Source organism: Ceratotherium simum, chromosome 10 (genome assembly GCF_057802395.1).
Source record: "Ceratotherium simum simum isolate JZ-2026a chromosome 10, ASM5780239v1, whole genome shotgun sequence".
Lineage (NCBI taxonomy): Eukaryota > Metazoa > Chordata > Mammalia > Perissodactyla > Rhinocerotidae > Ceratotherium > Ceratotherium simum.
In genome coordinates, this window is record NC_141909.1 from 68,895,728 (window position 1) to 68,912,723 (window position 16,996).

The window sequence follows — 16,996 nt, forward strand, 5'->3', positions numbered from 1 at the left end:
TTGACCTATATTTTTAAAATGTGAAGCCAGAAAAGATTGTTTCATCTTCCCAATCAGATACCTATTCTGTAACTCTTGTCTTTAATCCAGGAAATTTAAAGAATCCCTCATCCAGCAATTCTAGTGAATTCACATAATAGGTCACAAAACCATGCAAATACAAAGCATAAATATTAAATTAGTTCAATTTGATGGGTATTTACTGAGCAAAACTTTTTTTTTCCTTAGTGACCTCATAATCTCATTTTAAAAGAAGAGATATAGACATAGAATGCTAAGGACACACTACCATAAGTGCCAAAATGTGTAACAGAGACAGTGCTATCGAAGATGTGAGTACTATAGGAGATTAATACAATTTATCTGTATGTATGTCTTTTAAAGAAAATAGGTGTAGTGCAGTGGTTCTCAAAGTGTGGACCTTGGACCAGTGGCATCAGCATCACATGGTGACTTGTGATGAAATGCAAATTCTTGAGCCCCACCCCAAACCTACTGAATCAGAACATCTGGGGGTGGGGCCCAATGATCTATGATTTAGGAAGTCCTCTGGGTGATTCTGAGAACTTCTAGCATCCTAGATGCTGGGTTGGTGGCTGTGTTGCTAGTGCTGTGGCTGGTGGTGCTCAGCCAAGTTCCTCTCCAGGAGTCACCATCAGCAGAAGAAAGAGCTCTCACCCAGGGTCCTGTCTCCTTCCCAGGAGCCTGCATCCAATGACTGCAGAGTGGAGGTAACAAAGGCCTGGCTCTCTTGCCTCAAAGCAAGACAACTCTGAAAGGTTATCCCAGCTCCTGGTTCCATGTGGGATGTGCTGAGGCCTTTGCTGCAAGCACCTTGGGGTTCAATTTCTCCTTCTGCCCAGTTCTACTTTCTTCACTCCTCCCCGAGATGTTGATCCCAAGGGCACTCTCCAATAGACTTCCTACCAGCAAATCTCTGTCTCAGTGTCTCTTTCTTTGCATCTGAGACCTAGCTGAAAACAGCACCAGGTTCTACATTAGAGGGGTAACTCCAGGCTCAGATCTAGTGCCAGAATATCCCTATCTACAAAAGTCATGACAGTAAATAAACTTTAAAGGTTCTTTTGATGAAATGTAAAAGAAAATGAGGAAATTATTTAAAATCATTAATTGCTTGGGTTTAAAAGCAGTTAACAGAAAAGGCTGATGACTGGAGGGGAAAATGAATGGTGCCATGAATATCCTGAAGCAGTATAGTCTAGCGGTTGAGTGAAGCACTACCTACCTATGAGCATCCTGAATTCTTCACATATTAGCTCTAGGACTTGGGAAGTTATTCACTTCTCTGTTCCTCATTTCCTCATTTGTGAAATGGGGACAAGAATAGAACTAACTTGGGTTATTGTTAGGATTAAATGGGTAAAAACACATAAAGCACTTAGAACCATGGCTGCAACATTATAAATTGCTCAATAAATGTTAACTATTATTTACTATTTTTTTCGAATGTTGATATTAGTATTAAAGAAACGTTTCAAAAAGAAATAATAAAACTAAACAAAGAATAATAAAAATAATATATTTTTTTATGAATCTTGATATTAAGAATAATTTAAAGAAGTGCTCAAAAAAGTCTATGACAAAATATAAGCCAATCATTTCTTGGCTTTGGATTATCCAGGAAATTAAATACAACATTTCAATAAGAATACTAAGACCCCCTCAAGAAATGATAAATCTTAAATTTCAATGAATTGACTTAAATAAGTATTTATTGAACTATAAATGCATCCCTAAAACTGTGCTATCAAATAACATGATTATTTAGTAGAACCCATGTTAGTAAAAGTGATATTGGTAGAATTTAACATCTTTATAGTGCCCTTTTTTCCAGGAGCCTTAGAGAACTCTGAAAAGTGTTCCATTAAGAAGAGATGAATGGATACACAGTATTCTCCACAAATCAGGAAACTAGGCAATCCTAATGACTTCCCTAACAAGTATTCGATTTTGGCTTTCGTGAAGCTTCTCTATAAAACCATCACCCAGCTCTTCAATGCTGGGGCTCAGGATAACCTGGCACTCCTATTTAAAACTTGAGGACAATGGTGCGGGAAGAACTAGCACGATCTACCCAGGGAGAGCACCTCAGGATGTTTATAGTCCCAACTTTTTCCAATTGTCATTCTACTTCTGTATAAAGGTTCATTTTGCCTGGATAATCATCTATGTGTGATGAAATCCTTTAAGAGTTAATTTGAAGCCCATCTTTTCTATGAGGCTTCCTTGACTAGACTATCTCATACTAATCTCTCACTTCTCTAAACTTTTATTACAGTTAATGGCACTTAATTGTATGCTTTCTTGTATGTTCTAAATGTTTTCATATGCAAATCTTGTTCTGATAATTAGATCTTAAACAGCTAGAGCAATGATGCTCAAACGTGATGCATTAGAACCATCTTGAAGGCTTGCTAAAATGCAGATTGCTGGGCTTCACTCCCACAGCTTCTGATTCAGTAGGTTTGAAGAGGAGTCTGAGAATTTGCATCTCTAACAAGTCCCCAGGTGATACTCATACTGCCTGTCAGGGGACCACACTTTACCAACCATTGAACCAGAGCATATTGCAGTCACTTCTAATTTTCGTATGATGACATCGTACGTAGTGTTATTTACTTCTCTTTTTCTGTCATACCTGCTGCCACTACTCTAATCCAACTCTTCACCCCACATTTTCTTTTTTCTTGGAATGCCCTCTGCTTACTTTCTAGTGAATTCTTACTCATATTTCAATTTCCAATTTAAGTGTCTTGTCTATGAGAAGCTTTTCCTGATCTCTTAGTTATAAGTAATGCCTTCTAGATCTACGACTCCAAATGGCTTTGTGTATTCTCCCATCACAATAATTATGACTTTTTACTGGAATTGCTGGTGTATATGTCTGTTTTTCTGACTATACTATGATCTCTTCAAAGGCAAAAACCACACTTTACTTCTCTCTGTAGTGTCAGTGCCAGATACAGTGTATGGCATACAGTAAGTGTTAGTAGCTATTTACTAAAAGGATGAACAAATTGACTTCATTTCTAGAGTCCTATAATACGCTCCTAACAGCTCTTCCTAACTTGAAGGTGTCTCGTTTCTGATTCATGCCATACATAGTTATTAGTTTAATTTGCCTAAAACTCTGTATTACATTTCCTTCTACTACAAAACTGTACTGACTCCTATAAGTCTATGTTCAGGCTCTTTACAATCTGGCTCTTACCTATAGCTCCAATATTATTTCCTATTACTCTCTGCTCCAGCCAAGATATGATACTTACGTCTGTTGAACATATCACATATATCCAACTGGCAGAAATTTGTAAACCTCTGCTCTTTTTTCCTCCCCAAACACATTTTAAAAATTGCTTCACTGTGCTTAGCTCTTACAGCATTCACTACTGATAGCACTTATTCAGCACTTAATATCAGCTGTCTTAAAAATGCTCTCTTATTTATGCATAATTCATTTAGCCATAGATGCAAGTGCTCTGAGTTCCCAGTCCCTATTTTATACTTCTTTTTATCCTGCTGTCTACAATAGACCGACTTTAATGTTTAATTATAATTATTGTAAAGGAAATACCCAATACATTCTTTAAAAACACTAGTGGCCTATACATTCATCATGTCATCAAAAAAAACAGACCCCAATGATTCAAAAGACAGTAGGAAGACACTTAAATTCCTCTTTTGATCTTCATGCTCTGGCTCAGAAACCCAAAAACTGTCCCAACCAAAAAAAGTGGTGTCTATACTGCAGCTTTTAGAAGGGATCACAATGTTATCTCTATCCAGATTACAATCTTTCTAGAGCTAGACAAAGTAAGAGACTCCCAGAAAGCAACAGGGATGAAGTGGGCGCTGGTTATACGCAGTATTTCCCATACTGTGAGAAATATATACGACATGAGTAAAATCCAGTGGGAAAGGACAGAGACTAGAAGAGTCCTTTAAAACAAGGAACTTGATAACATTCCATCCAGAGGGATAGAGAGAATCCCACCTTAGAATAGCAGAACCATTTAATACTAATGCCAGCGAAACTGGAAACTGAGCTAGGACTCAGGTATATCACCCAAACAGCTAGCAGAGCCAAGGAAAACTCATAGGTCCATCTGTGACATATGGTAGACAAAGAGTCTTGATAGAGCTCTCAAGAATAGATAATAGAAAAACCTAACTTAGGGAATATGGAAAAATACTGCAGAAGAACGTAAAGAGAACATTATTCTGAAAAATCAGGTAAAGATCCATGTAGCTGAAAATAATATACTGTATTAACAAGAAAAAATTTTTAATAGAGAGTTTGAAATTCCTTCTTAATATGCAAAAATATATGGACTCTCAAAAATAGGAGATTAATAATCATATGGATTCTGGGTAGTAAATTATACGGACAAAGCTAAGCAATGAATGAGAAGTAAATTGAGTTAAAGTTCATATTTTACATAGGAGTGATTAAAAATGCTGATTCATTTATGAGTTCAAAAATAATAGAAATATATTTTAAAGAGTGTTTAAAACTTTAAACACGTCTCTAGGACAATTAATAACAAGATGCCTATATTCCGAATCACTAAAAACGTGCACAAAAATTTATTTATATGGCCAAAGAAAAACAAAATAATACAAAAAGCAAGAAAACATTAAAATAGTATAAAATAAGATGATATAAGACCAAACATGTCAGTTATTTCAACAGATGTAAATATATCAAACATGGCTACTGAAAGATGAAAAGTCCAAGACAGAGTTAAAACTTGAAATTCCACCTGTGCTCGAGGACACAAAGTTGGCAGATTTGGGATTCTCTCTCTTATCTTTGGCATTGAAACTTATGCTCTTTCTGCTTCATCAGGCTGTTTACCTAAATATGCTAACGAAATAAAGTTCTTTACATTTCATATATTTAAGTTTATTCTATCTAGATATGCAAATAATATGTGCTAATTAAATAGTATAACACATTTCTTTTATCTTTGAGGAAATAAATAGGTTTCTTTAAGATATACATGTTGTGTATACTGATATATGAATAAATATGAAATATGTCATGCAGATATCATGAAGATATACTTATATAATGGAGATATGTGTATAATATATAATAAATTTTAATATATATAACAAAACAGTTCTTTGGTTGTACATCTAGTAACCTATTAGTAAAGGCATTGATATTACAATATACATTAAATGATTAAAGTGCAAAAACATTTCAAACAACTTTTTTATCCTTTTTTGTTGATAAATTGAGTTCTCTTGCCTATCTATTTAATACATATCTATATCATCCACATTTAATATATACCTATACCATCCATATTCACACATATATGATAGATTAAAAAAGAGTAATATTACGCAGTTATTCTTTTAAGCAATGATTCAGAGAACAAGGCTCTGAATTCATGGTTTTGTGCATTCACTCATAATAGAACACTAATCCTAGGTAAGCATATGTATTTATGTAGGTATCTAAATTCACTCATTGCAAAAAGTTTTTGCAGCACCTGATTTATAGAAGTAAACTCTTAGTAATTCAGCATGAAAAGGGCTTTTGGAGCTTAACGTAGGAAAAAAAGAAAGAGGTTTTAAATCTCATAGACATGTTTAACCACTGACAACCACTGATTTAGCAGAAAAACAAAGGCACTACCTTCTTTTAATTTACAAGCACGGTACTGCCAAGGCTGACGGCAGTTACTCATCATTTAGAAATATAATCTGATTTTAAATTTTTATTTGAAGATTTTTAAGAAGAAAAGATGCTGTAACCCAATCATGCCATAAGCCAGGTGACATCTGTACTAGGCAGAATCCTGTTGTTATTCTCTTGTCTGGCTGCTATCGCTGAGAATGACAAAGTAGTGAAATTACATTTTCCCATTATTATTTCCAGACACTCTCTGGCAATGGTTTGTTGACTCTAATAAACCTTCAGACAAAGCTGTCAGCGAAGGAAATGGCAGAAGGAGAGCAAGGAAAAGCCTCTTCAACAATAAATGCATCTAAAACCTCGGTACTAGCTTGTATGGTTTCTGATAACAGTTAATGTGAGTGCTTCAATATTTTTTCTAATGCTGTATTTGAATTCCAAGGAGAAAATGTATTCCATCAAGTCACATAATTTTGATGAACATAAACTTATTATGAGATTAAAGAATGAGATGTCTTACCTGCTATAGTATTAAGAAACATCAAATATTCGAAGTTTGAAATTTCCCTTCTTTGCCAACGCTGAGTCATGTTGGAAGATTTATAAAGCTGTCGAGGAGTGGCCAGTGATATCCTCCTAGCAATTAAGCAAACCATAACAAACATAGTCTCTTTTAATTTATGACTTCCAAAAATTCAATATTAACTAATACATTGGCTTGATGTCATTCACTTTAAAATAATTTATGGTTTACCTTCTTAGATAAATTATAAAATACATTTTAATTACAGATATTAGCAATATTTAAAAATTCTACTATAGAGAAGATATATTCAGTTACTCAGGATAAACCAATATGAATGCACCTTTCATATAATATGGCTGCAAGTGGGTATTTTACAAGTCAACAAGAACAAAACGGTGAACCTATACTCAAAATAAGTAAAAGTAGCTTTTAAATAATACAGCAAATCTACTTCATGCTAAGAAGCTAGGTAGGTAGGTAGTCAGGTACCAGCTTATAAGCTTTTGACTTAAGCCTTATATAATAATAGCTGCCACTGAACTCTTTACACCTGCCTCCACACATAGAGGGTGCACACCTCCACAGCCTCTAACCACACAATACACATCCCTTTTATGACATAAAAAACCAACAACCGGGAACTTTGAAAATGTATGAATTCAGAAGAAGGGACACAGGAATAAGCTTAATGGAGTAACTCAGGATAATGTGTGTAAATTATGAAACTTTTTGGGTTCAATGTGTTTATCTTAAAAATAATGAAAGCTGGCTGTATTTGTAAAAATCTGATAAGGTTACTGAGTTTCTAAAATGATCACCACTTAGACAAAGGTTCCCAATTGTTTCAATTCATGCTCCTCAGTGTCTCAGGAATTTTTGTGTGGTGCCCCCAGTCCAAGAGAAATACCTAACAGTTCTGTTTATTAAGTAGTTAGGTCTAAATAACTTAATAAATACTTAAGTCTTAACAACTTAGTAGCTGCTTGAAAATATGATACTCATAAATTGAAATAAAAATAATATTTTATTTCATTATTAAATAACTACAATTACTTACTAATGGGATGTGTGCACCTGCTGGACCCTGCACAGCTTCTTAAACCTTGGAATCATATTTGACACCAGCACCTTCATTTCCTGTTCCACACTGATTTTCAGGGACCACTTGTTTTTCACCACAGTAACCCCTAAAAACTAGTTTCCCAAAACTAAGATGTCATTGAAAAGAATGCAGTGCTATCTAATGTTGAAGCTTAGAACTAACTTGAGCTAAGAGTTTGTGCAGTATCTGACAGATGTTGCTGTGTTTCCCTAAAAAATATAAAATGCTGGGGCTGGACCTGTGGCCTAGTAGTTAAGTTTGGCATGCTCCACTTCGGCTGCCCGGGTTTGGTTCCTGGGTGGGGACCTACACCACTCGTTGTCGGCCATGCTGTGGTGGCAACCCACATACAAAATAGAGGAAGACTGGCACAGACGTTAGCTCAGGGTGACTCTTCCTCAGCAAAAAAAAATAATAATCATAATTACACACACACACACACACACACACACACACACACACACACACACACATATATATACACAATGCCCTGCAGCACCCCTGTGAGTTCACTGTGATATTCTAGGGCTCCTTGGTGTTCAGTTTGGGAACTGTGGACTGAAGACAACCTTTGTCATTCATGTTTATTATCATATATTTCTATCACATGGAATCTTAATAGGCACTGTCTTGTTCATAGCAGGAGCTAAAATATATGTTAACTGAGGAAAAGCGGGAAGGGCACAGGATGGGAAAGAACTAGTTGTCTCAATCAAATTCAAATCTGAATTAAGAATTTTAAGAATAATTATGTGTAACACACTGTCTAAAATATTAACTTAATAAATTGTAGCAGCCTGATCACATATTAACATTTTTGAAGAACTCTCCTAGTTACATATATTTGAGATAATAGACCCTATTTACTCCAAAAGAACCATATGAGTCTAATGATTCATTTAATTGCAATGGTAAATGATATATATATTCTGTACTTCAATTCTATAATTCAGTGCATTTTTCAATTAACTTGTAATATGACTTTCTTAGGGTTACCTAATGAGCTTCCAGATTTTGATCCATACTGGCACCAATATTTAAAATTTTCCCAGGTGCACTTCCACTTACGCAACTATTTTACGTTATAAACTTTAGCCCTGATTCTGACTTTGTCATGGCAACATGCTAAAATATTTTCTGAATTATCAAAGAATTAACAAAGTCTGTTTAGCCCAATTTTCATTGTGCCACTATTATAATCATATGCTTAGTCCAATTCTATTACTATTATAATCACATTGTTGCTAATCTGACTAAAATTTTTACGTGCAGTATGTTCAGTCTGCTATAAGCAATATATATAATAAAGTTTTGAATTCCTTTGTTGACATTTTGATCCTAGACAATTTAAGAAGAAAATTGCTGATCTGGAAATAATTCTGACCACCAAAAACACTCAAAAACCAAAAACCAAACAAATCCTGATAAGTCTAAATAATGGGAACCATGAGAGAAAGTTACCATGTCATTCTTAGAGTATGTAATAGTGAAGAATAATGTGGGCATTGGAAATGAATTTAGAAAAGCAGATTATTAGCAAGTTCAGGGAAAGGATCAGTCTTTCCTGTTTACTGCTCTGTCTTTCCCACTATAAACTCACTGAGAGTAGGAACTGTATTTTATTTACCATTATATCTTTAGCATTTAGCAATGCTTGCATTTAGTGGGGTCTTAATAAGTACATACTGAATGACTTGAATTATTGGTCATCTACCTTAAAAAAAATGGCTGAAGAGAGACATGATGCTAAATAAATTAAACAATTCAATCACACGAAAAAGAAAAATGGGGAAACAGTAACATCAATAGGGCTACTCAAAATATTCTATAACAAATTTAGATATTAGAATGAGGATAGTTGGTACATATTTGGGCTATAGTAGGATGCTTTTAGAATTGGGGGATAAGATGAAGACAAAATTGCCCTCTGAAATAAAAAGTATTAAGTACCATTCTAAATGGTGACCATTTAAAACATCAACCCTATGAATACAACCAGGTGTATCCTTAGTAAGTGAAGAATCTAATTAAATGTCAAATTAATTGACTGTACTGACTGCCTGAATAGAATACACATTAACCAAACGATGGTAATCAGTAAGGAGTCTAGAAAATGGGCAAGCTTTTGCCGGTATTTTTCCATCATTATGCGGTATTTTTCCATCATTATGCAGGGATGAAGGTACTGTTCTTCAGACCGGTGTAGGTCACCTTGATAGATGACACAGAATAGAAATTAAGAGTGGGCTATGATCTTGGGCAAGAAAAGTAACTTATCTAAATCAAAATTTGCCTATCTGTAAAATGGGATAAGAATCCTACTGTTTTAAGAATGTGGTTGTTTTAAGAATTAAGGGCAGAGAGCTCACTTCTGCCATGTGAGGACACAGCGAGAAGATAGCCATCTATGAACCAGGAAATGAGCTCTCATCAGACAGCAAATCTGCTGGCCCCTTGATCTTGGACTTCCCAGCCTCCAGAATTTTGAGAAATAAATGTTGTTTATATGCCAAAAAAAAAAAAAAAAGAATTAAGGGAAATAATACTTATAAACTAAACACAAAGTACAGTCCTTGGCACATGGGAAGTATTCAGTAAACGAAAGCTATGGATATTAATTAACTAAAGGGGCATTCGTTAGGCTATGCTAACTTAATGGAAATGTTCCTTTTGTTCTACATCTTTGCTCATTAAGCAACAATCTGATTTGTAACATGATCTCTTTAGTGGGCTTGCCCAAGAAATGACCTAAATGATACCTGAAGTCAATTATTCTGGCAGTACACCTGCCTCTGTATTTGATAATTTTTTTCTTTGTATATAAATCAGTGTCTTATGGGTTTAGCTTACAGTAAATTCCCAAGAATTTGATAAACTCAGCTTAAACTGACAAAACCCAATGTCAAGAAAAGAAAGATTAGATCCCTTGGTGATTTCACTAAGATACTCTCAGCTGGAAGGCTTCTACTTATAGGAGCCAGACATCATCCCTTCCCTTTGACAATTCTCTAAATGTAACAAGATCTTACGTATCACACACACATATATTTATGGATGCATGTGTCAATATCTATTTACCTACCCACCCACCTACCTACCTACTTATCTATATCTGTGTGTGTATGTGTGCATATGTGCATAGTCTATATGTGTGTTTACAGTTTACAAAATGCCTTCACTTTATGATCTCAAGACATCTGTAAAACATCTCTTGGCAAAGATGCTGTCCTCATTTTATAGTACACGAGAGTGTCATTCCTCTTGCCTAGTGTTATTCATTCTTTAAACTAATATGTATTGAGTTCCTACAAAGCTCCAGGCTCTATTATGTTACCTAGCCTGTTAGTGGCAGGTCTAAGCCTAGATTCACTGTTTCTCCTACCCTCATCTGCTACTTCTAAGGCTATATATCACAGGAAATATACAAACCTGAACTTCTGAGAATATTAGGAAACTAAGAGTGAGTTGAGCCTGTGGGGGGAACCAAGGACAACGAAAGAGTGTTTTAAGACAGAATGGCTCAATGAAATAACTGTAAAACCCAAACTACTAAACATCTATTTTGTTTCAAGTTTTTCTATCAAGAAGAATGACCTTCCAAAAGTCAGAGAGACCAAATGTGATTAAAAGGGAAATAATACTCATAATAGGTAAGGAAGATAGTAAAAGAACTTCTGGTTGTTTTAAATGAATTCAGGTCCAGACAAGACCAAGAGCACTGAAGGAAATTACACATGTCATTGAGAAACTCCAATTGGTAATCTTGGAAGAAGCACAGTCATTGAGAAAGATGCCAGGAGGCAGGAGATTATTTTTAAAAAGGAAAAAGTTAGACCTATTTGTGATTTCTTAATGTCAATTCCTGGAAAAATTCTTGTACTGATGATTAAACAAACTGTTTGTAAGCACTTGGGAAAGGAAGTAGTGATTACTATGAGTCAGCTTAGATTCAATAAGAACAAGTCTTGCAAAACTAACTTCATTTTCTTTTTTTGATAGATTAAATGCATTTTCCCTTTGACCTGTATTTTATATAAGTACTTCATTATCTACTTATGTCTTAATTTAATCTTGTCATTCTACTAGCAAATATCCTAAGCATGTGCATACATGTCAGTGCACGGGTCTTACAGTGTAAGCTTAACACGAGAATAGGTACGCTGCAATGCAAGGTAACTCCAGTTGAGTAGCACTTAGAAAGCACCTCTGCAATTAGGCACTGTGCTAGGTCTGTAGATCAAAAGATAAATAAGACACAGTCCCTGTCTTTTAAATGTCTGTAGCCTATTTAAGGGAAGATAGACAAAGATTAGTTTTCCTTTCCATCCCTGCAGTGCTCTGTAATAATTCCTAGGGACATACAATCTATGTGGAAGACACTGTTACTTGTCTACTCAAAGCCAATATCTCTTTCTTCCTTGTCAAAAGAAAACCTATTTTGTTGAGGTAGGAGGTGGCAAGGAGTTCAGAGGTATATTTTTCCCTTAACTCTAGGGGATGATTGGGCTAAGCAGAAAACTCACTCCCCTTTGGCAGTGATTGTTTTAGGGGTGGGAAGGTGACCCCATTCTAGACAAAGGGGCCTGAGATAAAGATTTCTAGAGGCTTCTGAGAAAAATTCCTTCCTAAAACATATAAGCTCAAGGAGAAATCCTTTATGTCTTTTTCCTATTTTAATTCAGTTGTGTGAAGATGTGGTGTCAGGAGCAGTAGCAGTTATTTTGTGAACATGAGGAGGCCAACTGAGAGTCCTGACATCACGGAACCTCCGAGCCAATACTGGCAACTCCTTAACTCCAGATATTTTATAAAACAAAATCCAAAAAGCAAAACATGCTCTTATTTAAGCCACTTTTAGTTATGTATTCAGTTACTTGGAGCCAAAAATTAGCTAATTGACATTAGTGATACACATAATTATTGACTATGTTTTCTACTTAGACTAGTATCTTTCAATAAAATATTATTTCAAAATGATGCTTTTAAAATTTCAAGATGAAAGATTTAGAAAATGGTTAAAACCATGCCATAATTAATGTGTATTAATCTCAATAAACTCTAAGAGTTTTACTACTTTAATAAAGAAGCATTTATACATAGCATTTATAAAAACAATTTATATGTTATTACACAACAATTAATCACAAACATCATGAGGTTTTTGGTATGTTTCTTATAGGATCTCAAGCAAAATGTCTTAATTATGTGCTAGCTATGATGTGCAATCAATTTTTTTACTTCCTCATTTATATATGTGTTAAATAAAATTATGCCCTGTTCTGTCATTCTTAAAATAGCTGTTTCCATAACCTCTTTCCCTACAGATGATCTGCAGAGAAAAAAAATTCCTCAGTCCTCAAAATAATTATACTGGTATAACTCTATTTATATTTCTGTCATATTGAGATTGAAATATGTTAATAAACCATAGACAATGTGTAATATGATATAATTACCTGGCTTGTGGCAAACCATAGCTGGTCCCTACTCCAACCCGAGGCAAGCTATAGACAACTTTTTTTACTGTTGCTTGATCAGGGAAATTAAACATAACCGAGGCTGTGGTAAGAAGAAAAAACATGATTTAGAAAACCACAGGAGAGCTAACCGTCAATTTCAGAAATCATTTTCAAGTGCCTATCACTATTTATTTGTAAAGGTAATGAATCTTCATGGAAATCAGCTTTCCATATAACTTTATCCATGAGAAATCGAGGATTAACATTTTCAAACAAATTAATTCTTTTTTATTTTTATTTTAGTGAGGGCATATCAAAGAGAGAAATATAGCAGAGAAAGATCAAGACAGTATCACACCAATATGAGAACATTTTCTTTCAAAATATTTAAGGGGACTTACTTCGGTTTGCCATAAATACTTCCAAAGCAGTGTTTTGTAGGAGATAACGTCTTGAAAATACAGCTCGTATCTCGCTGAACATCCATTTTCCATGAAGTCCCTCAGTGTATGCAAGAACCTAAAATAAATAGTTTAAAGGGAGGTGTCAATCAGTAAAATGTGTGTCTAAGACTTAGTCTGACACTATCTTAGACAGTACTGTATAAAAGTCAGTAAATTAAGGATTATCTTCCTGAATTCATGATATATCACAACACTGTAAATCATTTGATTCTTATATTTGCAAAATTTCCACCTTTTTATATTTTCTTAGTTGGCTTATGAGGAAATGAAAGAGCAGAAAAGTTATATGTTCAAGGTGATCCTGTGACTTAGAAAATTAAATATTATAACTTTTTGGTCTCGTATATAATTAGTTGGACCGACATATACTGTTGGTTCTTTTCCACTATCCCTTTTCCTTCTTCTTCCTTGCTTAATGGAAGCCCAGTTAGCCCCAAAGTGTCCATGTGGCCAACCCTAGGCGATGGATTATGAATGGTCTAAGCCAGAGGCCAGCAAACATTTTTGGTAAAAGGCCAAATAGTAAATATTTTTAGGTCTTGCAGGCCATATGGTCCCTATCACAACTACTCAACATTGCCATCGTAGTGTGAAAGCAGTCATAGACAACGTGTAAATGAATGGGCGTGGCTGTGTTCCAATAAAACTTTATTTACAACAGGAGTGGCCTGAACTTGGTCTTGGGGCCAAAGTTTGGCTGACCCATGGTCTAAACCAATCATGAGAAAGTTATTCCTTGCTTTCCCAAATTTCCTTGCAACTAGGGGTAAGGACATTTGATCCAGCACTGGCTAGTGAGAATGAAAGCAAGTCGATTGGCGATGTTTCAGAAAAGCTGATAAAATGAGTCATATATATGTAGCTAGCACACTCCTTTCTCTTTCTTGCTTGAATGGAGATGTGATGGCAAAATCTGTAGCAGCAATTGTGTAATCATGAGAGGAAGGTCAAGGGAATCACAGCAAGGTTGGCCCCAATATTGAGCTACTGACAATCTCAGCAACCACCCATTCTGGACTTCTGGTTACATGATACAGATAAATCCATATTTGATTAAGCCACTGTAGTCAAATCAGCAACAAACACATTCCTTCCTGAGACATCAATGTATATTAACAACACATAAACACAGTTTCTACTTGCACTAGTGTTCTCTTATATTTGTTTTGGTGAAAATGGAAACTAGTTATTGAATTTTACATACATGATATTCCTCAAGCTTTGAAAACAAATCATGAAGTCCCTTTTTACATTTCTTTTCTCTAGGAATAATATATATACAATATATGATCTTTGGAAATTCCATTTACTAACTCCTTAATTCAGTTTTGGTCTTTTCTTCGACACTGGAAGGGTTTTGGAGACAATCAGACATCTATTTAAATCCTGAAACGTTTTGGAGCCAGTCAGACTCCTATTTAAATCTTGGCTCTGCTATTTATTAGCTACAGGACTTCAGAAAAGTTATTTAACTCCACCTGATTTTTGTCATCTGAAAAACATAATAATATCTATTACTGGTTAGTTTAAGTGGAGAAAATAAATGTAAAGTCCATGGCCTTAGCTATTATTCAAGTTCTGTTTATAAGTTTATATGTCCTTGTTGTCATACATAAAGTAACAACTATTTTTCAGTTTCTAAATGCAAAACTTTTTATACCTTTCACAAGAAGGTTATAGTGACTTGCCACAATTTATATTAATAAATTCTTAGTAAGGTGTAATGGTTTCCAGATTTGAATTTCACAGATCAGTATAATTTTTTAAAAATGGAAAGAGTTGATAACTTTTTCTTTTTGTCAGGTAGGAAAAGTTTTAAGACAAATGAAACAGTCACAACAACAAAAACTACCTTCCACTATGACCATTATTTCACTAAAAAATAAAAATATTAAGGCCATTTGAAAACAAACAGTAAAATGAGTAAAATCTCAGAAAAAAGGAAAGACCTTCCCTTGAAAACTGTGTTGGCATTCTTATACTAAAACTGATGTGTACACACACACACACGCACACACACACAGACTCATATTTTTACTTATTTTTCTCTTTGGGAACCATGTTGTTATGAAAATTTGATCAAATATTCCTTTCCATTAAGCATGGTATCCGTTTATTTTCCTTAGCAGGCAGCTCTCAGTAAAACAGCTCACAAACACACAGAAGTTAGTTTCACTCCTCAGGTACTCCACGTAAAACTGCCTTATCAACTGTGCCACTTATCAGTTTATTGCTTTCCAGCTCCAAATTTACCCTGAATTGCTTATTCTGTGAAACTGAATCTGTGCCCTTTATTTTTCCTTTGCTAGCTGGCATGATGTTGAGCTTTGTCAGGAAGGGACACTGAAGAGACGGCAGGAAGAAGAGGTTTTCTTGGTTCTGGTGTGCTCATTTGCAGGTTCCTGCAGAAGGTGGGGCTTCTCCAGGGCCTGACTCCTACAGTATACGATGGCCAACAGCACCCAGTGACTAGCAGGCTTCTCCAGTACTGCCCCCGGCCAGGCAGTTTTGTAGCAGAGTGACTCTAGTGAGACCCCTCCCATGAACAGCTTCACTAACTCCCTGGAAGGTGGATTTCTGGAAAGTTCCAGAGGACAAAGCTCCAGTAAGCTCCCCAAGCAGGGCATCAGAGTGACTTCTCCGCCATTCAGTGAGCTAAAGCCATGCCCTCCCCAGGGGGGCCTGGAGGGCCTCTTCCTCGGGTTCAGTATTGGCTATAAGGATAGTGGCTACTCCTTACATATGCTGTTCCTATATTCTTTAGAGGTTTTGTTATTTCTTACTAACCATTCCCTTGTCACTCCAATCTCCTGTTACAATTTATATTGTAATTATTTATACTATACTTGCCCTGTTTAAATTGCTATGTGGTTTCTCTCTCCTGATTGGATCCAGACGGATACACAAACCCAATCAGCTCTCCTACCACCACTCTCTTAGCTCCAGGCTGGGATCACAAGAGTCCTCAGGGGCCCTCAGGAGCAAGAGAAAAGGAAACTGAGACAATCAGAACTGAGTAAAGCCTGGGCGCAAGGAGTAAAAGGAGAGAGAATAAAATTAAAAGAAAATGGTTTTGCTAGTAGCTGGTAAACAGCTCAGGAAGCAAATTCCAAAAGATAGATCCAAAGGTCCAAAGCTATTTTGAACAAGGGCAGCATCATCTGAATAAGCGTATAGCCCTTATCAAAGGGGCCAGGGGAAGGGGAACTATTTATAACTTCTTATATACTTTATAAAACATCTGCCTAATTATTTTACAGTCATCATGTTATGTTTAAGCTTTTGAAATCTTTAAAAAGAGGTGATAAAAGACAATGCTCTGAGCTGGTCACAATTCCCAGCCAGCAAACCCAATACAGCCTAGAGTCCTTATGTTTTTAACAGCAAGCCACCCCCTGCTTTCCCGTCTTCTTGTTTCCTTCAAGAGCGATTATGGCATGAAACTTTCCTAAAATTTTTTTATTCAAAAGTTCTTTATATCCCTTCCTATGAGCTGCCTTTCCTGGCATCCACTGTAGAGTTACCATGTAGTAACATCCACTCTCTCTTCTATTACATCACTTTGTTTTAATTCTGTGCATGACACTATTTATTTTCTCATTTGTTTCTTTTTGTCTGCCCCCTCCCTGTGACATGAAAATTCCATGAGAAGAGGACCCTCATCTATCTTATTTACTGCCCAGTACCCAGTGCCTATGACAGAGCCTGGCACACCTGTGCTCCACACACATTCACTTGCTGAATAAATCACTTAGAGAAATAGATAGGGAAGGT

General features: G+C 35.6%; 1 protein-coding gene across 4 annotated transcripts in view; it reads right to left on the bottom strand.

Moving 5' to 3' along the window:
• NBEA (neurobeachin) overlaps nt 1-16,996 on the bottom strand; it is a 690,698-nt gene that overhangs the window by 106,361 nt on the left and 567,341 nt on the right. For all 4 annotated transcript variants that reach the window (XM_087436200.1, XM_014791275.2, XM_087436202.1 and 1 more), the window contains 3 exons: nt 13,160-13,277; nt 12,756-12,858; nt 6,192-6,307 (listed from right to left, as the gene is read on the bottom strand). In XM_087436200.1, the coding sequence (XP_087292326.1) occupies nt 6,192-6,307; nt 12,756-12,858; nt 13,160-13,277 (337 nt within the window). The remainder of the gene's footprint in view (nt 1-6,191; nt 6,308-12,755; nt 12,859-13,159; nt 13,278-16,996) is intronic.